At 37.5% G+C, this 23,949-nt stretch overlaps 4 protein-coding genes across 4 annotated transcripts; all 4 read right to left on the reverse strand.

The window, feature by feature from the left end:
• Window positions 1-4: 4 nt before the first annotated feature.
• FOMMEDRAFT_162056 (uncharacterized protein) lies at window positions 5-9,855 on the reverse strand (the record flags this gene model as incomplete). The annotated part of the gene is made up of 10 exons (XM_007271481.1): window positions 5-392; window positions 461-486; window positions 558-657; window positions 748-838; window positions 903-912; window positions 983-1,002; window positions 1,083-1,139; window positions 1,198-1,222; window positions 1,325-1,532; window positions 9,821-9,855. The coding sequence occupies 10 exons, from the start codon at window positions 9,853-9,855 to the stop codon at window positions 5-7; spliced, it is 960 nt and encodes a 319-aa protein (XP_007271543.1).
• Window positions 9,856-15,887: 6,032 nt separating this feature from the next.
• On the reverse strand, window positions 15,888-16,995 carry FOMMEDRAFT_162057 (uncharacterized protein; the record flags this gene model as incomplete). Its single annotated transcript, XM_007271482.1, has 6 exons — window positions 15,888-16,122; window positions 16,207-16,235; window positions 16,304-16,357; window positions 16,445-16,693; window positions 16,752-16,787; window positions 16,864-16,995. The coding sequence occupies 6 exons, from the start codon at window positions 16,993-16,995 to the stop codon at window positions 15,888-15,890; spliced, it is 735 nt and encodes a 244-aa protein (XP_007271544.1).
• A 630-nt stretch (window positions 16,996-17,625) lies between these two features.
• On the reverse strand, window positions 17,626-19,107 carry FOMMEDRAFT_129613 (uncharacterized protein; the record flags this gene model as incomplete). Its single annotated transcript, XM_007271483.1, has 4 exons — window positions 17,626-18,466; window positions 18,519-18,734; window positions 18,807-18,989; window positions 19,051-19,107. 4 exons carry the CDS (start codon window positions 19,105-19,107, stop codon window positions 17,726-17,728), a joined length of 1,197 nt encoding a protein of 398 aa, XP_007271545.1. The 3' UTR covers window positions 17,626-17,725.
• A 483-nt stretch (window positions 19,108-19,590) lies between these two features.
• On the reverse strand, window positions 19,591-21,201 carry FOMMEDRAFT_32032 (acid protease; the record flags this gene model as incomplete). The annotated part of the gene is made up of 4 exons (XM_007271374.1): window positions 19,591-19,688; window positions 19,738-20,822; window positions 20,878-21,015; window positions 21,170-21,201. The coding sequence occupies 4 exons, from the start codon at window positions 21,199-21,201 to the stop codon at window positions 19,591-19,593; spliced, it is 1,353 nt and encodes a 450-aa protein (XP_007271436.1).
• Window positions 21,202-23,949: the final 2,748 nt, after the last annotated feature.

Below are 23,949 nucleotides of genomic sequence, written 5' to 3' on the forward strand. Positions count from 1 at the left end.
GCCTCTACAACGTGGACGTGCTCCCATTCCAAAATCCAACATGAAACTTAGACAATCTTTGAATGTACGGTAACCAATCTCTTTCGCTTCTAATCATGGTTGGTTTCGTAGTTGGTTGCCTCGACCACCTGTCATCATTGGCATAAAAGTTCTCGTACTCGCTCGTCTTGCAATACGATCCTCGACTCGACAATGAATGAGCATCTTGGTTAGGGTATGGTCCTCCGACATCGACGATGAATTCTCCGTGCCTTGGACCCTTGCGTAAATTCAGACGACCGAGCTCAACGTTGTTCAGTGCAAACGTTGGTTGACCGACGAGCTCTTCTGCCAATTCGTGTAGATTGAAGAGAAGTCTTGATGCGCAGATCGATAGTATCACAGGAAGAAAGCTGAAGAATTTCATTATGAAAATATCGGCCATCAGAATACTTCAACTCCGGTTCCAGGTGGTACCTACCCAGAAAATATTGCTGGAAACGAAACCTGTGACAAAGGCGACAGGCATTAGTCTATGGTCCTACAAAGAGTAATAGGCTCTTCGTCATCGTACGTACCTGAGGATGATCCCACATTGCACTTCCTATGACCCCAAATCCTACACATACTGAAGAAAGCTTAATTTCCGCATAATTGAAACCATACCAATAAGACCTACTGCAAACACAAAAGTAAAATACACATCCACTAAAACCAGAGTCAATACAATATCAATAACCAGTAGCGAAGTAAGGGATGTATGCTTACTCTCTAACAAGGCATCTCAGCAACTTATTCTTGTAATCACTCTTCTGCAAGGGGCCTGCTATCCGAGCAACGGTCAAGACAATGAGTACGGCTAATGTGTCATGTTTTGAGCTTCGTCAGTCACTAGTAAGCCATCATATTGTATAGAAACGCACTTTCCAGAACCTAAGCCCAGAATGAGAAACACAATCATCAGTAAAGTTGGTCATCCATAGCTCGTAATGAAATCACTAACAAACGTCGGCACAAGCATTGCTACAATATAAAATGGAATACGGGTCGAATTCTATCAGTCCGGTAGAAATTTCAAATGTACCGCAAGAAATCTCACACACTCCAGTATAGATGAGCATTCGGCCCTGTGCTGATATCGAAGCATCCGCGGACTGGCGCTGAGCGTGCGAGCAGGTGAGACGGATATAACCTTACATCAGAAATTGGCACTCTCACAAGGTAGGACTATCGCGCCTGTATCCTAAAAGTAGCTCATATCAGCGCTATTCATTATTTACTCTTCCCTCCGAAATAGGAGCAGGGACAAAGCAAATTCTTTTGCGGAGCATGACAGGTAACTCACCTTCATCACGAAACCAAATATGATAGTCACGACTACAACACAGAGAAAGAAAAACGCAAGGACACTTCGTTGGACTGCTTGCTTCCAGGTCCAGAGATGCACAACTCGAGCTACTAAGATGGCTGTCCAAGCGCAGGTCAATGTGAGTTTCCCAACCTCCTCCGGAATGTGTGAAGAAACCGACCCTGCATAATAATCAGTTCGAAGACTGTGAACGTCGCGGTCGAGATCATCGATCCGTGGCAACTAATTTTGTCCACTACTCAGTGGGATATTAATTTAATTATAGCTCGGTTAAACTGACAACTATGGCTTCACGTCAGTAAAGCCTTGGAGCAAGAACTCGAGCATAAAACTCACTTCGTAATGAAAACAGGCAGGTTGAGTTGCAGTTCTGGAACAGTTCTCTAGTGCCAGAGTCAGTGCTAGACAGTGGCCTGACACCTTTGACGAGTCGGAGGTGCAGCAGCTGCGTCCGTCAGCACATAGTGTGCATTCAAGAGTATGGTGAGATAATTGCATGCTTGGCATGTAAGAAGAGCAAGATCTGTTGCTCTCTTGCAAAGACTGGTAAGGCAGCAAGGGATACAAGGTTGAGGCAGGGGAGGACAATAGTGACAAACCCATACCCTGTAGCTAGACTGTTAAGGGTGTGTCTGGAGGATCTGGGTAAGTTGTTCTGAGATCAATACTAATAGCTTTTGAAGATGACATTCTTCTAGGTGAACTCTTAGAACACTTGTTGGATGACAGTAAGTTCTGAGAGGATCTGGAGCTCAAACACAAGCTTTGTGTCCTTGGAAGGCAGGTGGCTACCTATTGTGTGATGTTGGATACAATGATACAGGATGTGGAGCAGCTACAGGCTAGGATGGGTGTAAAGGCAAGGTGTTAGAAGGATGGACAGAAGGATGGACAGAATTAGACATTCTGTTTGAAACAACTGAACCAGTGTAGGTGAGACAGTTAATGTAAAAGCTGCCTATAGAAGCAGCCAAATATAATCCTCCCTCTGTAGTTTAAATAGTATTTTCTGTATGTTCATAGTAATACATGATGTTACTAAAGCACAAGTGTGATAATTGTAAGGTAATAAGAGTGACTCAGTATTGATAGGTAAATAACAGAGGTAAGACTATATACATACTGAAAGTAAGGCAAATTAATGGAACAAGAACAGAACAAGAACAGAACAAGAACAGAACAAAACTGAAAAAGAAACAGAACAAAAATAGAACCAAAATAGAACAAGAACAGTGTAAGAACAGAACAAGAACAGAACAAAATAGAACAAAACAGAACAAAGCTCTTAATACATAACTTTGAGACTGTTGTAACTAAAGAAATGCAAAAGTGGTCTAAGGGCTGCTAGACAAAAACCTGTGTACAAAAAACCTAGTGGGAAAAATGTACTACAGGGAAAACCATACAGGTTTAAAGTATAAGTCTAACTATAATCTACAATTAGTTAAAAGTAAAATTAAAGAAAAACAGAAGATAGAGTAGAACAGAATTAGAATGTTGTCTAGAATATTATAAGGGGTCAATAGAAAAAGGTGAATTCAAGAAAGTATGGAATGTATAGGTCTATAGTGGTTAGCCACAATTGGCCTTTAGTCAGAGTTAGAGTCCTCAGAAGGCTTGTCTGACAGTAGTAGGTTGTTAGTGTTGTTAATTTCATTAACTAGACTAAAGTTTTCAACAAGATGTGTGACTAGAATTGAGAGTATAGTACAGGCAAAGTACAGAACTAGGCAGAACACTGTAATACAAAGACAGGAGACTAATCCATCAAGTTCAGCTATAATATAGAATCCTTCTTATGTATGACAGACTACTATGTATAGTCTAAGATAGTGTGGCTTGGTTTTTTGTCTGAGATCCATTCATGATTTAGAGTTGTGTATAAGGACAAGTTGACTAGGTTTGAAGTTAAAGTCTTTAATCAAGTGTTTGTGTGTTTCTTCAAATTGTTGGAGCAAAATGATTCAGTCTGTATAGACACATTCTATAATAGCTTAAAGATTGGCCAGACATTTCTGGAGTTGACATGCTTGAGTAGTAATGAGTTCCATCATTGTTATGAGTTTGTCTAGTGTTAGGGCAAGATACATTGCTTCTGTAATATTGAATGAGAGAAATGGTTCAACACTATAGATAATAAAATAAGGGGACATACTAGTTGTGTAACAGATTGTGATCTGATCTGACCAAAAGACAGAATGTGTATGTTCATACTATTATAGTTCATTCCCTTTGGCAGCCTTTATAAGGGCTTTCTGTATGTCAAAGTGGTAGTGTTTAATAATACTATTAGTTTAAGAGTTGTATACACTAATACAGATGTGATTAATGTAGTATTAGTTGTGAAGCTAATCTAGTGTGGCAATAAACAGGGTTCTGTTGTTAGTAACAAGTTCTAAGCATACACCAAATCAACAGAGAATATCTTCAAAAATGAATTGTCTAATACTTTGTCTGGTTTCAGAACAGAGTAAGTAGAACTCAGGGTAGCTAGAGAGTGTGTATTAAGTATGAACAATGTATCAGAACCCTCCTGCTTTCAGTATGAACTTAGTATTAATGTGTACCTTAACAAATAATAGGGCAATCTTTAGAATGCTGGACAGGATCAGGATTTGAGTTGTCTAACAGAGTTAGCATTTGTGACAAGTGTAAATGTAGTACTTGACATCAGGTCTAAGGTTAGACTACTAGAAGTGGTCAAGAAGTCTAGCCTGGACAGAGTAGACTCCTTTATGTCTGAGATTGTTATACACAGTCTTGATAAGATTCTATTGTTAGTTAGGTTCTATTACAAGTTAGTAGTTACTGTTCTAGGTTTTCTGCCACAGTTGGCTGGTCTTAACAAAGAAAGTGGTTGTATAGTGAACAAAGGTGGTGAATTTGTGATTTTCCATCCTAGACAGTTGGAGGCATGTTTCCAGGAAGGTCTTAACTTGTCTGAGACAATATTCTCTAGCATGTATACAATCAGTTGTTAGAAATGTCTTGAAAGGTTTGGTTTTGTTTAGAATAGTGAACACAGAACTGTAACAGAAGGTGTAAGCTTAGTCAATCTATTCCTCAAAGTCATCTTCTTCTTCTGGGTCAGCTTCAGTGTATAAACATTAAGACAGTCTATTAGTACAAGCAAACTGTAAGGCTGGAACATGTTGAAACTCAAAGTCAAACAGTAGGATTCTAGCAATCTATCTGTTAATTGTAGCATTTGACTGTAAGTCTAGGTTATTTATCATACCCTTAATGTAGACAGTATCCATTTCTACTACTAACTTCCTTACTCTGATAAGGTGAATTTGTAGAGTACAGAGTGTGTAGAACAATCTGAAGAGTTTAATCTTAGCTTAGGAGTATTAGGATTGTACTTTGTTCTAGTTAATTGATCTGAATTAGTTAATTCAACAACAACTGTCAAGGTGTTCTTGTCTAAGATAGAATCCTACACTAATAATAGATGAGTCTATAGTAACAATAACCTCTATGTCTGACTCATAGTCAATAACACATAAGGTAGGACTATTAATAATAGTGTCTTTGAGTTTGTCTATCACTACCATGTGTTCTAAACAGAACTCAAACAGAATGTTGTACTTAGTCAAATGTGTGAGTAGTCTAGCAAGCTGAGCAAAATTTTGAATAAACATGTGGAGGACACTTGTGGTTCTGAGGAATCCTCTAACTTTGGAGACAGATTGACATGTGAGCTAGTTATAGATTTTCTGGACTTTTGAATCATCTGGCTCCCTTCCAGCATAAGTACACTTATAGTGTAAGACAGTTGTGTACAGTTGGAACACACACAGCTTTAGACTAGAGAATGTTCTGTAGACTGTTTTGACTCACTGTATAATACAGTTTAGGTTGTGAGTGTGTTCCTACACAAATTGTTGGATACTAGAGTTTCTAGGAACAGTTTTGTATGTTCTGTCTGAACGTTTGTATCTTGTAGTTCTACCTTTAACATAGACATTATTAGTGTAGGGTTGTACTATATTAGGAATTTTGTCCTGTAAAATAAAAGTAATATTACTGTACATAATTTGAAAAGAATTAGTATAACCCATTAGAATAACAGTAAGTCAGAACATTCTGAGTAGTGTCTAAAACATTGTAAGATTGTAAGAGTGTTTATTAAGAGAGTATTGGTTGAAGGTAATAAAGAGATCTAGCATAGAGTAAATGGCCCTTTTAGAGAAGGATTTAATAACCTGTTCAATCATTAGAGGTATGGATGAGTCTTGGATTGAAACTCAGTTGAGTTCCTAGAGGTTGTAGACTAGGTACAGAGACTTTCTGTCTTTCTTTACTATAGTAAACTATTAGAAACAGTAAGATGAGTTTAACAGCTTGTAAACTCTAGTAGTGATTTTGTCTTTAAGAATTTTCACAATTGTGTTAAGGTTTCCCTGTAGAATCCAGATGTTCCTTTGTACTCATAGAATATGCAGAACAGTCAGAATTAATATCAGATCAAAGTATTCTAGGTCTAGAGCACCTTTCTCAAGCTTGTTCCAGGCAAAAGTGTTCTCATACATTAAAATCAGATTGATCAAAAGCTGGTACTCTTCTAGCCAGAGGAAGTTGTATAGATCAATGTTAAGAGCTTCCATACATTCTTGTGTGAAACAGTGTGTTAGGACAAACAGCTTAGAGTGTAGTAGTAGTTCTGGCATGTTCTTCAACAGATTAGAATGCTTCTGTCAAATGATCTAAAACTCTTCTGAGAGAGTTCTAGCAACTGGTCTAACCTTCTTTACTACCTTCTTGTATACAAATATGTTTTCTCTAAGGCTGTCAAGCATGTATAGAACAAAGGGGTCTAATCCTAGGGTAGGTGACAGGGTGGTTAGACAACTGAGGAGTAGATTGACTATAGTAGAGACTAGTGTGTATCTATTGTAGAATAGTGTGTGTGTGTTAGGAATTGTAGCTTTAGTAGTATTAGAACTCAAATCAGAACACTGTTTGTCCTAAACACTAAGGGGCTGATTGACTAATATAAGAGTAGAGAGATTAGTAATTACTGTGAATCCTTGTTTGTCATGTTTCTGTAGAATGGTTCATGTTCTAGTCATAACTTAGCACTTCTGTTAACAATCCAAGGGATCCAATAGTGTTATAAATTGGTTACTGTTAATAAAGTCCTTTGTTTCACATTCTGTAATAGTAAAGAATGGTCAGCCTAAGAGTGTCTCAAACAGGGCTTAACAAACAACTTGGGCTTGGAGGGTAATGTTGACTCTAGTAATATTGATCTTTACATTCTTAACAGTACTAAGTATTAGTACTTGTCCAGAGTTAGTAGTTTCAAGTATAATTGTAAGATCAGAACACAGATAGATTCTAAAACATTTTTATACATCCTTACAAATAATACAGAGTATTACTCCTTAGTCTAGAATACAGTGGATTTCTTTAGTATCTTTAAAGATGGCTTTAACTGTATATAACAGTATAGCTGTCAGTAACAGTGTAGAGGGGACCTGAAGGCTCAGTAAGGGGACCCAGGCTACAACTATCCTACACAACAGAAATACAGAATGTAAGTACTAGAACATAGTCAGAACTTGTAGAACAGGTAGAGAGAGAGATTGAGACAAGAGTAGAGTATATAGAGTAAGCCTAAGAGTACAGGACTACCTAGAGTAGACAAGATCAAGACTACAGGACTAGTCTGATCTTGTACACCTATATATACTAAACTATATAAGAGTACTCAGAGAGTATAAGCTACTAAGAATGATGAGCCACAAAGAATGAAAGAAAGGAAGGTCAAAGATAAAGGTACAAAGAATGAAGGGATGGACAAAGAGTAAGAGACTATAGAATGAACAAAGAATGAAGGGGTGGTCAAAGGAATAGAATGATGAAGTAAGGAAGGGTAGTAGTAAGAGTCAGTACACATATAGTCTATAAATAGTGCCCCTAAGGGACAGAAGTCCTAAGTTCTAGTACAGAAGGGTGTAGAACCCTTAGAACTGAAGGTACAAGAGTAGAGAATTGTAACATTACCCCCCCTCTAAAACCAATTGTCCCAATTAGTGAACATAGGGCTTAGTTAGCAGCTCAGGCATAGGTTGGAATAGTAAGGCTTGGAAATCTGTAAGGCTGAGTTTGTACAGAGTACTAGAATGAAGCTGATAGAAATCTTGGATTGTCTTAAGAGTATGAGTAAGGTTCTTAGCAGGTTCTCAAGTGTGCTCCTCAACTGGGTACCCTTTCTAGTAAACCAGGAATTTGAGTTTTCTATATAGTAGCTTAGTATCTACTATGTATTCTACTTTGTATTCTGGTTTAGAACTAATGAGTTCTAGTAAAGGTAGAGAGGGTCTTTGTTGTAAAGGAAAACTAGGATTGTAGTACTAAGACAACAGAACCTTATTAAACACTGAGTGTATACACTTCTATGTTACTAGAAGTTGGAGTTTGTAGATAGAGGTACTGACCTTCTTTTCAATAATGAAGGGTCTGAAGTACTTGTTGTCCAACTTCTTCATTAAGTGATCTGAGGTCAGATTAGTAGCTTTTAGTATAACCTTGTTACTAGGCTGGTAATTCTTGACTGTAGACTTCTTCTAATCATAGTTCTGCTTTATAACCTGTACTACCTTCTCTAAAAGAGCTTGTACATCCTTCCTGGTTCTGTGTATCTGTTCTACAAAGTCTGTTGTGGATTCAGAACTACTGTTCTAGTTTAGAACTGTTCCCTAGTATAGATGTCTCTTATGATTGAGGAAGAACAGAGACTGTCCTGTTACAGAGTGTTACTAGTTATTGTGTACAAATTCTGCTAGAGCTAACTATTCAGACTAATCTGATTACTAATGATTAATGAACATTTAGAGGTAGAGCTTGATCTCCTGATTGACTCACTCAGTTTGACTATCAGTCTGTAAGTAATAAGTAGTAGAAGGGTTCCCTTGAATTCTAAGAAGTACATATAAGTCCTATATAAATTTCAACTCAAATTACAGTCTGTAATCATGAATGAGCTTCTGAGGGAGTCTGTGTAACTAGAAGACATGATCCTAATAAATACACACTATACTTTCAGAAGTGAGTTCTGTTTAGGTTGGAACTGTGTGGACTTACTTAGAGAATCAGTCAACAATTACACAGATAGTGTTATAACTCTAAGACTTGGGTAGCTTACTAATCAGGTCTACTGAGAATTCTTCCTAAGAGTGATTCAGAATCTAATGTAGATGTAGGAGAGCCTAAACTCTTGTCTGGTAAGCCTTAGTCTGTTAGCACATATTGTAACTAGTTACATACTTTAGGATTTCCCTCTACATTTCTGGCCACTAGTAGTTCTGAGTAATAAGTTCCTGTATTTTGTGTTAGTCCAGATGTCTTACAGTCAGATTGTTGTAATAAGCTTAGACAATGTCCTTCTACAGCTTCTAATCCTTTAGAATGTACAGTTAGCCTTTCTAGTAAACCTGTCTATCCTTATCCTCCTCCTAATCCCTAGCCTGCTTCTCTAACTGCTTTACTACAACCTAGTCCTGTGTGTGTCTTAGAGCTTACTATATACAGGTGACAAAGTCAACATCCTTGGATTTGAGTCAGATCTCTCAGATTGTCTTAGATACAAAACAGGAATTGTTTAGGAGAACAAGATTTTTGTTATCATTCTCCCCCCTTTCATAACCTACTTGTCTTGAGAGTAAATCAGCTTTCATCATTTGTGTTCTAAGTTTGTGGGTTAGTACAAAGTCATAGTCCTACAGTTCTAACATCTAGCAGGCTTAGTAGTAGTTGAGCTTCTAAGGTACTTAGAAGTATTAGAGATTAAGGTGATCACTCTAAATCTCAAACTTCTGTATAGTACTAAGGAGGTATTAACACTACTCCTTTAGGGAACAGACAATTGTAAGAAGTTCCTTATTATAAATAGGGTAGTTTTGTTCTGTTACAGATAGGGATTCTGATTAGAACACTATTAGACACTACTTTCTGTTAATAAACTAGGACAGTACTACTCTATTTGCAAAGTTGGAAGAGTTAGCTTTAACTTGAAACTTGTCTACAACTGTTAGAACTACTAATATAGGCTTGCTAGTAATAGCCTGCTTGAGGGACTCAAACACAGACTACTACTAATTATCCTATTACTAAGGAACATCTTTGCTAGTGAGATTGTGAAGGGGCCAGGTAATAGTACTAAAGCCTTAAATAAAGTATTAATAATAGTAGTTTACAAACCTAAGGAATGCTTGGACCTGTTTCAGGTTCTGAGGTTGTAACCAGTTCTGAACTGTAGTTACCTTTGCTAGATTCATACAGACCTCTCCTCCACTAATTATAAAGTCTAGATAATTTACTGACTCCTGTACAAAAGAGCACTTTACTTCTTAGAGGAACAGTTTATTATCTTAGAGCTGTTGTAGAACTGCTCAGATCAGTTAGTAATAGTGCTCAACTGTTTGAGTAAAGATCAGAATGTTGTCTAGATACACACTAACATACTCTGAGTCAATCAGGTCTGTAAGGATGTGATTCATGAATGACTAGAATGTTGTAAGCAAGTTAGTTAGTCTGAAGAACATTACAGTCAGTTTGTATAATCTGTAATTAGTTTGGAACACAGTCTTCTACTCATCTCTGTCTTAGATCCAAATATTATTGTACCCTTATTGAATGTTCAACTTAGTGAAAACCCTGGATGTATGTGTCTTATTAATAAGCTTCTGAATCAGAGGGAGTAGGTACTTGTTTTTGACAGTACTCTCATTAAGATAATAATAATTCTAGACTAGGTAGAGCTTCCTATCTTTCTTTTTGACAAAGAAGAAAGGGGAGGCTATAAGGGACTTTAAGGGTTGAATCCAGCTGTTCTGAAGATTTTCCTAAAGGAACTTGTTGAGTGCCTCCTACTTGTCTCTGTTGAGTAGGTAGACCTTACAATCCTTAGGTTAGAAACTCTCAGTTAATTCAATTGTATGGTTCTAGAGACAGTGTTTAGGAAGCTGGTCAAATTCCTCTTTACTAAAGACTTTAGGGAACTCTTAAACAAAATCTGGCAGGCTAGGTTTATGTGTGTTCTGGAATAGAGTTGTTTTAAGAGGGTTTCAGACTGGTTCTGTCTTAGACATCCTTCAGATTGACTCTGTTCCACCTTAACTAGAATATGTATCCACATATCTATCCTAGTTGAAGAAGAACAACTAGTCACCTTCATTAGAACTGTTAGTAACATTGAAAGTGTTTGTATCTACTTAGAACAGTAGTACAAAGTAGTTGTAAGTCTTAGGATACTGATTGAACACAAGTGTCTACTCTAACTAGTTAATAGTAGGGTTGTGAGCCTTAAGCCATTTGAATTCAATAAAGATGTCTGTCTTTCTAAGGTTAGTGACTCTAAACTCAATACTTTCCTTATGATCCTGAATAGTCATCTGTAGTTAGACAAACTCAGTAATCCAACCATTCTAGTTTAGGGTTCTGTCCACATTATATACTAGGATCAGAAGTGGAACACATTAAGTAGAGAGGTAGTGTTCCTGTACAAAGGCTTTATTAATGTATGAACTAGTGTATCTAATGTTTACTAGAGTCATTGTTTGAATCTGGGGGGATCCTTAGAAGGGAGCTAAGAGGATAGGGACCTAGAGCTAGTGTCTAGAACATCCTCAGATGAACTGCTACTTGTTCTGAAGGGAATGTACAGCTTGTACAGCCTTGTTGTCTAAGAGGGTGAGTATATACACTAACATTTCCTTATTAACCTCTCTCTTTCAACAAGAACAGACTTATGTCCTCAGCTGTAAACTCAACTAAGACTATCCCTACTTGATACTATAAACAAACTACTGAGTAGTGAACAGGGCTGGGTAGTGTTCCAAACATTCTAAGATCTTAGAATACAGAAGTAGTAGGTTAGATTGTGTAGATTTAGACTTGGATAAAGTGCAAAGAGAAGAATCAAAAGAATCAGAAGAAATAGGAGAACTATCTACTTTTGTTTTCAACCTTTTTCTTTCTAATAAATAATTTTGTTAATTTATTTTTTCTACTTTTTCTACTTTTTCTACTTTTCTTACTTTATTTACTTCTAATCCTACAGTGTCTATTGAATCAAAAGTGGCTATTAAAAAATCTGAGTTATAGCCCTTTAGTACTACATTTACTATTAGGTCTCTACAAAATCTTAGAGTATGTAGTCAGGGTCTAGGAGTTCTGAGGTGACTTTCAGATTTGTAGAGAAGACTTCTTACTACAAATCCTGCTTGTTACTCATTATTACTCTAATGACCTGACAGATATACTATTACTTTTGTAGACAGTCCTTAATCTAGTGCTCTGACTTTCTGTAGGTAAAGTATACTCCTTACTTTTAGACTTCTCTAATGTTTATTAGAACAGATTGATTGTGAATTACAGGTGGATTAATCTAAGGGCTCAGAACTGTTAGAGCTAAATGTATGTATAAGCATTCTGTACAGACTTGACACATCTGAGCCACAGCTTAGTTGAAGGAAATAGTGTGTGTCTTCTACTTAGTGTAAGTGACTAGTTCTAGCATCATTTCAAGAATCTTATTAACTAGTTCTAGGTGAAGAGCTTTTTCAAGCATTCTAATAAGAACATTATTAAACTCCTGAAAGAAGGCATTAGTAGAATGTTTGCCCTGTCACAGAGACACAAGCTTGTTCTGTACATTATACTTCTCATTCAGATTAATGAAGGAAGTATAGAGCTGTCTCATGAATTCTGAATATGACTCATTGTTCTAAAGTCAGATTAGGCTTCCAATCTGATAGCCTTTAATCTAGTTCTGGGCTTAGGTGGCTGTGTTACCTTCCTTCATGAAGGAGAGGACAAATAGGATACAATCAAGATCTGAGGATAGATTAGTTAAAGTAGTAGTCACATATAGTTTGACTTGACACTAGAAGTCCTTAAAGTGCTCCCTATTAAAGTCTAAAGGGTAGGCTACATACACTTTCTTTCTAGAACAGGTTGTAACTTCTAGAACAATTAGAATAGGTTCTGAAGGGGCTGAGAATATATGGTTAGTAAAGGCCTCTTAGATAGAGGTCTGTATGTATTAAACTAGTTCTACTTGTAACTACTAATCTAGTAGGACAGTAAGGGTGACAGTTAGTATAGAAGGGTCCATGTTTACACTACAAAGGAATCAGCACTAAACTAAAAGGGGTAATGAATAGAAGAAGGGTGGCAAAAGTTTAAAAGGGTTTAAAAAGTTTAAAATTTAAAAATGTAAAAGGGTTAGAGTAAAGAAAAGAGATTAACACAATAGTAAGTACTAATACTTAAAACATAAGAGAGTTATAGAGTAGTAATGGGTAGTCTTGATCTGATGTTAGTAACAGTATAGAGGGGACCCAAAGGCTTAGTGAGGGGACTCAGGCTACAACTATCCTACACAATAGAAATACAGAATGTAAGTACTAGAACATAGTCAGAACTTGTAGAACAGGCAGAGAGAGAGATTGAGACAAGAGTAGAGTATATAGAGTGAGCCTAAGAGTACAGGACTACCTAGAGTAGACAAGATTAAGACTATAGGACCAGTCTGATCTTGTACACCTATATATACTAAACTACACAAGAGTACTTAGAAAGTATGAGCTACTAAGAATGATGAGCCACAAAGAATGAAAGAAAGGAAGGTCAAAGATAAAGGTACAAAGAATGAAGGGATAGACAAAGAGTAAGAAACTATAGAATGAACAAAGAATGAAGGAGTGGTCAAAGGAATAGAATGATGAAGTAAGGAAGGGTAGTAGTAAGAGTCAGTATATATATAGTCTATAGACAGTGCCTCTAAGAGACAGAAGTCCTGAGTTCTGGTACAGAAGGGTGTAGAACCCTTAGAACTGAAGGTACAAGAGTAGAGAATTGTAACAATAGTCTGTTCTACAACTGACTCTAAGCTCTATGTGTACTGTAAGACTTGAGCTATAATTGTATCTTTAGAAGTCATTAGTTTTAAGGGTTCTATTAAGACAAAGTGTATAGTAGTGTTTAGAACTTGCTTAGTAAATGACAGTTCCTTAACTTGCTTTCAGACATTAGGTGTAATCAACAACAGCTCCTTTAGAGTAAGACTAATACTAGAGTCTAGAATGTAAGAGACTATTTGCTAGACAATGATAGAGTCTTTAATGAGAGAGAGATTACAGTACTAATGTGGTTCTAGTAGTAGTCTAGTAGTAGGCTTGTCAGTATACTTTAATCTGTTATACTTTAGAGCCTAGCTTACTTTAGTAGGTAGTGTAGACTTTGGTTCTGGCTTAGGTTCCTTGTCCTTCTTCTTTAGAATACTTGTTGTTTTATACCTCAGAACCTCTACTCTGTCAAACTTGAGCTTCTTACTAGTAGCAACTTTCTTCTTTACCTCTCTAAGTAAGACTTTAAGTCTTTCAACCTTGTATTCTACTTCTAAGACTTCTTCAATATATACAGTTAGAATGATAAACAATGTTTAGAATACTAGTACTAGTTTTACAATTTTAAGGAGGGACACTATATGTAGTAGTGTGTTCTGTACATTTTAGGAGACTTAAGCATACTTTCTAGGGTTGGTTGTATAATACTAGTTAAAACAATCTATAAGTAGCTGGCCTTAGATTGTTGACAAAACAAACAATCTGTTAGAGAGAACAACCTTTCTAGATGTGTTCTGGATACACTTTCTATTACAAATGAACTCATTAACTTTTAAACACAAGTAAATAAAGTGTCTGTCTTCTCTGTAAAAGGAGCAGTTTGTGTTGTAGAGCAGCCCTACAGATTGAGCAGATTATACAGATTGTGTAGATTGTATACCTGTGTTTCCTACAAACAGGGAACTAGTCTTGTATTCAAACAAGTCTAACTTGCTTTAGAATGAGTAGAGCAAATTAAGGATAGTAACTATGTTTGTGTCTTCTTTCTTTATCAGAACAGTTTCAGAACTCATCATTCTAAACACATTAGCTGTCTTTCCTAAGTGTTGTAAAGCTATACCTTCTTACATAAGCTTAGTAGCCTTAACAACTTTAGTGTATGTATAAACTATATAACTGTTGTAGTTAGAGTTGTAGACTAGTAAACAGAGAGTTAGCTAATCTTTGAAGACACTTGTAATACTGTTGAGGAACACTTTGTTCTAATCTTCTTCTGTGATTTCTTTCTTTAAGACTAGGAAGCTTACTATCTTCTAGAATTTGTACTAGTACTCTACAAACTCTTCTCAGTTCTGAATTCTGGTGACAGTCTATTATTGGACCAGAATACAGAGATCATTCTTTGTATAGTAGTAATTATAGTTGAGGGACAAGTATAATCTAAGAATTACTGCTTGAACAGCTTACTAATCTGAGACACTGTTTATAGCTTTAGGTATTAAGGCCTAGATCTTAGAATTGGATTAGTTAGTATAATATTTTACTCTCTAAATAAGCTGTTGATTAGAAAGTTAGAACTCATCTCTAATCATTTCTACTTCTTTAAGGAACTGAGACAGGTCCTACATATTAGTTCTGTCATAATAGAGAGTATTACAGCTTGTTTAGTATAGGGGCAAGCTAGTCTGTCCTCAGATTGTAACTAGTAAAGTATTCAGAATGTTAGTTGTAACTGACTAACTACTTAGAGTACTAGCTGTAGTAGACAAGCTGTTTGGATTATTCTGTAAGCTCATCTATTAAGACTAGGAACTTATTAGATTGTTCTGTATACTCAGAACTGTTAGAACAATCAGAAGTAGTAGAAACACTAGAGTGATTGTGTGGTCCTCTTCTTGAACAGACAGAACAGGAGACACAGAACAAGTAGAGTTGTGTATAAAGGTTGATAGAAACAAACTAGGGAACAAACTATGAAACATGGATAGTAAAGCTAAGCTGGATTGCTTAAAAGGTTGTACAGAAACCTCTTTAGAAACAGGACTAAGTGTATAGGATACAGATTGTAAGAGGTTACAGTTGACTAAATCTAATTCAGGTCCAGAATCTGATTCTTCTGTAATTAAGTTAGTGTACTCTTAGTAGTACTACTACCTGTTAGCTACTTAGCCTACTTAAGACACTTTAAGAAACCTCTCTCATGGTAGGCTCTAAAATGTCAATCTTAAGTACTAGTTAAGGTAAAAGAGGTTAGTTGAGTCTGTAAGGTACAAACACTGAGAAGGGTCAAGAGTAAGAAGGAATAGGTAGATCCAAGCAGAATGTACAAGTTCTGAAGGTAACAATTAATAAGACAAGAGTAGTGTAGAACAACAAAGCTACACTTTGAAACAAGACAATATGAGACAAGACAAGGTAAGAGGGAATGTTTACTGAGGAGACTGTCAAACTACACACTAAGAGTTACAGTAGAGAGTAACTTGATTACTAGAAAGTACAAATTACATGAGAGTATTTATAGAAAATATGAGTCCTTTGTAGCTACTAGTCCTTTGTAAACAAATCCACTACTGTCTCCTTTGTATCAACCTATCTAGGACTTTGAATCTAAGTCCCCTTTGTATTAATCAACCAGCTGTCTAAAGGCTTAGAGTCTTGCCTTTGTGAATCAGAACTAGAGTCTAGAACCCAACTAGTCTGAATTGAGCAACCAAGACTATTGTGTGGGCGATGATGACGTAATCGAAGGATTGCTGACATGAGGATGATGTGACTTTGATGCGACTGAGCCCTTCCAATCGGAACGTATCAGAACGTACGTGTTGTGTGAGCGTGACAGTAAGGAGGTAGGTCCCAGAAGAACCCTTCTCAAGTACAGGCTTGAGTCCCAATGGTATTTGTTCAAGTGAATAATGGCTTACATGCTAACACAATGCTACATAGAGGGAAAACTCTTCCATTAAGCACTGACAGGGACGGAAATGGATAAATCAGACTCACACGAAGTTAATCGGCGGTAAATATCGATTCTACATGTTCCACAATTAGCTCATCCTTCCTCCACCCCTCGACAGACCACCAAGTCGGAGTCACTCACAAGGAAGAACAAAACCCTCGTTATCGTAAGCTTAGCCCTCCAAAACAACTTAATCTAAGAAGAGAAACAACACCAATGAATACATTAGTATCAGGGAGTCTCCGGATGTAAGTATAAACATAGCAATTGATCTACGCGCACCTCTTGTTCCAAAGTGAGGAAGTAATCGTACACGAGAAGCGCAAAGCACGCCACAGCGAGGTACCGTGTTGATTGTAGGCTGTTTAGCATGGTATACATCTGGCCCGAAGCCAGGACCCCCGCGAGCGATGACGAATCCATCTGTAATCCGATGGGTGGGACCAGTCGAAGAGTGCCCTCGATGAGAAGAAGGTATAGCAGGACAGTGGCAGAGTTCGGATCACCACAGAGCAAATAACAACTAGACGGCTAGACAGCAATGAAAGGTAGTAGGGAAGCAAAGACCGAAAGTCCCTCGAAAGTTCACAACGCTCGCCACAGTAGCAGTGCGTGCCTTGTCGAACTAGCGCCCAGTTCTTCGAACCAACCCGCTAAGCAGTGGAGCATTCAGGTATATAACCAGCAACAATATTAATAACCGTAGATCCCCACGTCCGGCGTCCCATCGACCATGATGCGAAGCACACGACTCCCTCACCGACCCTTCGGTAATTATTGCAAATCTTCGGCAACTGATGCCCAAAACGGCCAGCTCCGCTTACCCCACTCATCATGGTTATTAGAGTTATTTCCAATACAGCCCTTCGCTCGGATCCAAGAAATCCACGAGAATAGAAGCAGATAGATAGACACAGGAGGCATATTTGCATTCTGTAACACTGGGAATTTATTACAAAATCCAAAAGCTCTCACCTGATTGGCTGAAAATACATTCTGAAACAAATTTTCCAGACCTCAGAATTGGTTTTTGCCTCTGGTGAGATGGCTTGAAAACATCCACTCCAGAAGGCTTCTCTATCTCTAGACTATCGCATCAGAGAGAAGATCATTAGATCGCTTAGTAATGCCCAGCTCTGACATGTTTCTTCGGATTATTACATCAGGAAGATGTAAAGGTGCACGCCAGAAACCAATTGTTGGCCGGATTTGATAAGAAGACGCTCCAAGCACGAGTGACAATTCTTCTTGGGGAAAGCATCATTCTGAAGCAACTTGATTCAGAGTTGATTTTGATCGTTGCGCGTTTCAGGTGTGAATTCCCCAAGGGGATGCTGAGCTGACCTGGCGTACCTGAGCGCATTGGAGTGAGGAATTGAGGTTCAGTGCAGAAAGACAGCAGGTGCTTACCTCAAAACAAGTAAAACCCTCCAATTCTCGACAAGGAAAAAGGCGTAGGAGTGGTAAGATCTGATTGATTAGTAGTACAGTTGATGACAGTGTACAATAGCGTACAACGACAATAATGAAAAAAGCTACGAGAAGCAAGTATAAATCTACCTCTCAAGAGATGAAAACCTTCCTCAACTCGTTAAACTGACAAACCTGTCCTGTCCGTGGGCATGTAACAACTCCATCATGTCTACTCGCCATCTCTTCCAGTGCATTCCTCGAATACACATAACCATTCGGGAAGGCCATGGGTGGATTATCCCCATCCACGATTTTCCCACTCAAAAAGCATACGATCGTTGAATTGACGTGGTGGCTCCATGGCACTTCCTTGGCAAGTGTGCCGAGCCCACGAGAATCGCAGACGGGGCAGTCGGCGTTCTTGGGTTGGGAGGGATCGTAGCATGCGGGAAGTTTGAGCGAGGCGAGTCCACCGTAGAGTGCGAGATGGAGGAGAGGTTCGGTAGGTAAGGCGTTCAAGTTGTATACTGCAAGTCTAAAAGAGTATACGAGGTTCTCCCAACGCGATGGGTCATATAGTCGTTTGTACGCTCCAAAGGCCAATCGTTCGGGGAAAGCGAGGAGAGTAGCAGCTTGACGGATCTGCTTCAAGTGTGTGTCTTGCCACGGAACAAGGTGTTTCTTTGAATATGCGATCGCTTCGATCGATTTATCGGCTCGTGCGAGCTCAATAAATTCTTGTAAACGTAACTCGAACTCGAGTGTGTTCTTCGCTTTTCGTAGTGCAGCCTTGTTCTCACTACACCATGCAAGCGCTTCTGTACAGCTATGTCGTTGGAGCGCGACTTCGATACGGTGGATATCGGAGAAGAGGTCGATATCGACAAGTTTCTGCGGAGTTGATTAGTAAGGAAGGAAGGTGTGAAACACATTGGCCAACTACCTCGATACCCTTCTCTTCCGCAACTTTCCTCGCCATCTGCTCCTTCCCATTTCTCAGAGCCCAGTCAACAAGCCATCTATCGATCCTCGTGTCGGCCCACCGACTGAACGCAGGATCTTCTCGTGTATTGAAGGCCTCGAGCTCCGAGATATGTACAAATCGTTCATGCATCACATGCTGCGTCTGTAGTCCCGAGCTCTCATGCAAATCTGAAAGCTAAGATATCGAGGAATGCATCTTGTTAACGACGGACGTATCACACGACACCGCTACAGCAATTAGGCGTACCTTACGCTTCAAGCCCTCGACCTTGCTCATCATAGTATCTATAGACTTGAGAGCCACAGAAGGGTCATAATTAGATTTTGTGTGCTTTGAGAGATCCTTTGATGCGGTTTGGACAGCACCAAGCTCGCGCTCAATGTACTTCTGCGAGGTGCGAAATAACTTGCGATAGGCTTCATATGGCACCTGCAAGTCATATTACCAGCTCAGCTAGCATTCTCAAATGTGAAATATAAGTGGCCCGTACCCTCGCGAAAGGCTGCTCAAACAACAGTGCTCCTTCAATATTGACTTTGTTGCTCATCGTTGTTGAATGGTAGAAAGTCGTCTGTGCGTGAAGCGCTCACAGTACTGTGAGAGCACGTGACCCACATTACTTATTCTGTCCGACGCCTCAGAACTGAACTTCGTTTTGAACTTTGCTTTAATACTCCAGCAGAACCTTTCAAAGCCACTACCAACTCGGGCCAAAATTATACGCTTTTGCCTTTGATTAGCAGACGCCAGGAGTAGACTCCTGCACACGCAATCTTGAAGCGCGGAACAAGACCAGGCAGAAACTACCGTCTGTGACTCTGTGATTCCCTCATACAGTCGTACTCATCACAACGAGGTGTATTCGATCAAACGTTACAAGTTACATTGACACTAGAAAACTATTTACGGTGGACATTATCACTTATTAATTTGGAATGCTAAGGCGTGTATCTTCTCTGCGAGAAATGTATCAAATTCCCCCCATCCTCCTGCTTAAGTAACATCAGTAAGTTCATCATTAGGTTCCTCATCAACGAAGTTCTCTCCAGATATAATCCGTCTTTTCTTTCACCTTTGCAATTCCGACTCTAGAATTTACCATGTCGCCAATCAGGTAGTATCTCCACGCTAGAAATTGTTTTAGTACGCAAGGAACAGCAGAAATAATATCACATACCCCATGAAAGACCTAAGATTATATAATCCACATCTCCACCATCTCGCAAGGCAAGGTACAAGCGTCCTGCAGGTACACTGGCTATCCATCGTCTTAATTTGTCAGAGGGCAGTATTAGCATATGTTTTGGGAGCCTTTTATTCTGGCCATCAAAGTTCAGCTCTGCATCCTTAAGCTTGTCATAGTTTTTCCTTGAAATGTAATGGAGTCCTTGTTCACTGTCGTATTCAAATTTTATCTTGTTGCCTGACACCTCTTCGACTGCATTAATGTAATTCGCCAAAGCATAACCTGGAAGAGTTATGAATGGTGAGCCAGAGTCAATGAATGTCGGAAATCGCCGCAGTGTTATGGGTCGTGCCTGATATGAGATACCCATATCAAAGGAGTAGGGGATGAGAAGACTTTGGCGGTTCATTGGAACCCATGTTATTTCATCCGGTTTAAACAAGCTTCGCCTATATCCGCCAATATGTACTTCACCCACTACTGTGTGCTCGTTGTTTGACGGAATCTTCAAATCTATGCCAAGTGCTCTGCAATTTGTCCCTTGCCTTTGCAGTAGATGGTCGAGTATCGAAACGACTTTATAGTCCGGGTCGCCTATGACACATTTGTCCAGCGACCTTCCAAACCCAACTATTCCATCCAGATAGTTACCTTCTACATTGAGTGTTTCTTCCAATCTTCCAAATTCCTGCTGATCAACAAGCGCAAATTCCTGATCTCTGATTGTCACATTGCCAATCGTGACTGAGTTCTTGTATAGTTTGCCAGTGACTTGCTGTCTTCCATTATCATAACGGAGTAACACCTGTTTATGACAATCAGTCCCTTGGTCCGCTCCCGTAGCTGTACAAATCTGCTTGTATATGTCTTCATTGAGCCATGTTACATAGGAGCCCGAATCAAAAAGCAAATTGCATGACTTCGAATTTGGATTTGATCCAAAGCGTATACCAACCCATGCTTGAATACAACTGTTCGATATACTGAATGTTGCGAGAGGCGTCCTGAATCTGAGAAATTGCATCACTTCATCGACTCTATGCCTGATCTGATTCTTCCAGTCCACGTCCTGCAGACTTCCAAAATTTAGGTTCAGTGTAGTATAGGACCCTCTGTTCTGTGTTGTATTACTGGCACTTGATGATGCTGTTGCTGCTGTACTCGATCGAGACGAGCGATGATGCGAGTGCGATTTCGACCTGGAAGAATTGCGAAACATACTTCTTGTTGTCAGTTACAGTAGTGCAAAGATGTGTATCAGGGGGATGACTTTCACAACATTTCACATGGGGCAAACTTATTATATTATTGGAGGAAGATTTCCATGCAGCAAACTAATCAACTGTGCAACCATAATGATACTAATCAGATTTATCTCATATTCAGTAATAATGCTTCTTGAACAATGATAGGACTAACTTACTGTACTTTGATGACAGTTTGTGAGTAGACCATATCATGAGTACATCTATTTTTAGCATCTTCCTAATATAGTAGTAGCATCCTAATCAGTTCTCATCAAGCAAACAAAGAAAGTTCTAAAGTATCTTAGTAAGGATAAGCTCAACAAGTACAATAACTTGCTTGCTTAAGTGTAAAACAGGATTATCTAATCAGTTGACTAGTTGAAAATACAATAATAATACTATATAAATTCTGTATACATTTCTAGTACAGATATAGTAGAACTTATTTATAAGTATACTTGTAGATTAACTTAATCTGTTAATACACATGAATTTTTCAGTCTACTATAATAGTAAGTAAGAAAATAGAGAATTTTAATAATAAATACTATTAGGAATTAAGTATAACAATTTGAGACTAAAAACTATTATTAGATTGTACTCTTTCCTTGTGTTCTATATTAGGAAACCCTAATTGCCTTATGTAGCATTACTGTACTTAGGATGTCTTAGACTATCAGACTTCCTTCCTATAGTATATAAGGCAGACACACACTTAATGTTATAGTAGAGCTGAGAGGTATTCTTACTATACTTATTAAAAGGTTATAAGTCTTACTACTTGTTGAATACTCCTATATACTTACTCTTACAGAATGCCTTTGCCTCCTACTAGTACACTAAGCTCTAGTACTTCCCCTCCCTCCAAACCCATCACAATGTTGTCTACAATATATACCTTTATTAATACTATAATAAAGGACTCTAATATTCTAAAGTTCTTTAAGAGAACTGAAAAGTTGGTTAGTACAAAGGGATATAAGATATAGTACTTACACATACACAGTGTACTTACTACTATGATGCTCTCCAATCATCTATAGTATGATCCTCCTTCTTCTAATAATGCTAGCATATGTACAGGTAATATTTTGTATTACTATATTATAAAAACAATAACTAATACAATATATACAAACTTTACAATACATACAAGTGTTATAAGTCTTATAAAGGTGCTTTCTGAATGATACAATGTTCAAACAATAATGACACATGCTGTAAACATATTTACATTGTTTATAGTTAAAGAGTATGTATTATAGTTTGATAAGATATTAGACAATATTAAACAAATCTACAAGTAGTTAACTGTACACAATAAAGTACTAAACAACAATATGTACATCTTAGCAATTAACCTTACTACTCCTTGTGAGTATAGATAGGTAGCTACAATGCTAGATAGGCAGATTACCTATTATAATCAACTACTAACAGTTACAGTAGCTTAGAAAAACATACTAATACTAGCTAAGTTGATTCACAAATTACAAAACACATACACTAAGTATTATATTCAGCATTCTCAAACAAAACATGATTCTGAACAAGACAGCCTACAAACAAAAGGCAAAAGTGTAGCTAAGGGCAAATTGAAGCCTTATAGTAAAGTCAAGTACTATAATTATAATAGGTACAAGTATATGTTAAAAGACTACTAAAACTCTCTAATGAGTAGAACAACAAAAGCTTGAAAGAAAAAGTATAAGCAAACAGCTACTACTTCTACTTCTACTTCTACTTCTACTTCTACTTCTACTTCTACTTCTACTTCTACTTCTACTTCTACTTCTACATTGTCTCAACCTGTACTTACTATAGTAGCATTCATTAAAGACATTAATAAAACACTAATACTAGAGTCTATAATTATAGAAGTCTTAGCATTAATCCCTAACATTCTATCTGTTGAATCCAACATGTTCTCTACATTCAAAATACAAGAGGATAGTGTTATGAAAGTAGACAACTTTATAAACTCATTCAACAAAATAAAAGAAGTTATTAAGGACTTTGAGTATGATTCAAATATATGTATTAATGTATTACATTGTAATAATACAGAACTAACACATTACATTAATATATTGGATTCTGGCACAAATGTACACACTACTTTATACCTGTTCTGTCTTACAAACATTCAGAACTCAACTCTAATAAATGTTACAATTGTGAATAAATTATTATTTACACTTAGTAAAAGTAGAGTAATAAGATTTAATGTAAAACTATGAGACAAAGACAATGAGCATACTGAGGTGAATACAATTTCACTACAGAATGTATACTATCATCCTAATCTGAACTTCACACTTGTTAGTAAAGTACTATTATACAAAGCAGGTTATGTTTTAACAAAAACAAACAATGAATGTATTATTTATTTGCCTGTTCATACAAAGATTGGTGAAATACATGTATGAAATAACTTGTATATGATAGTTTCTCATCACAATAAACAATCTATTAACACAATTACTATTGTTGATTTACATTAACAAATGAGTCATGTTAATTTTGATTACTTATACAAACTCATACAAGAGTATCCTGAGATTATAAGTCAAAGGATAATGGACAATAAAAATGTACAGTGTATGGATTGTATTAAAGCAAACATACAACACAACAAAATACCAAAAATACAAACTATACCTCTTGTACAAAATTACAGAGATTATCTCCATATTAATATTTGAGGACCTGCTTCTGTACAAGCATACAGTAAGTACAAATATCTTTTTACTATTGTAGACAATACTATACAATAGGTGACTATGTTACCTATACAGTATAAGAGTAATGCTTTTACTGAATATGTAAAGTATACAATAAAACTCTTTACACAATACAGTATAAGAGTAAAGGCTCTTCAAAGCAATAATGATACAGTGTTTCTAAGCAAAGACTTCACTACATACATTGAAAGTCAAGGAACAATACACAGATT

This window comes from Fomitiporia mediterranea (assembly GCF_000271605.1).
Source record: "Fomitiporia mediterranea MF3/22 unplaced genomic scaffold FOMMEscaffold_17, whole genome shotgun sequence".
In the NCBI taxonomy this organism is placed as follows: Eukaryota; Fungi; Basidiomycota; class Agaricomycetes; order Hymenochaetales; family Hymenochaetaceae; genus Fomitiporia; species Fomitiporia mediterranea.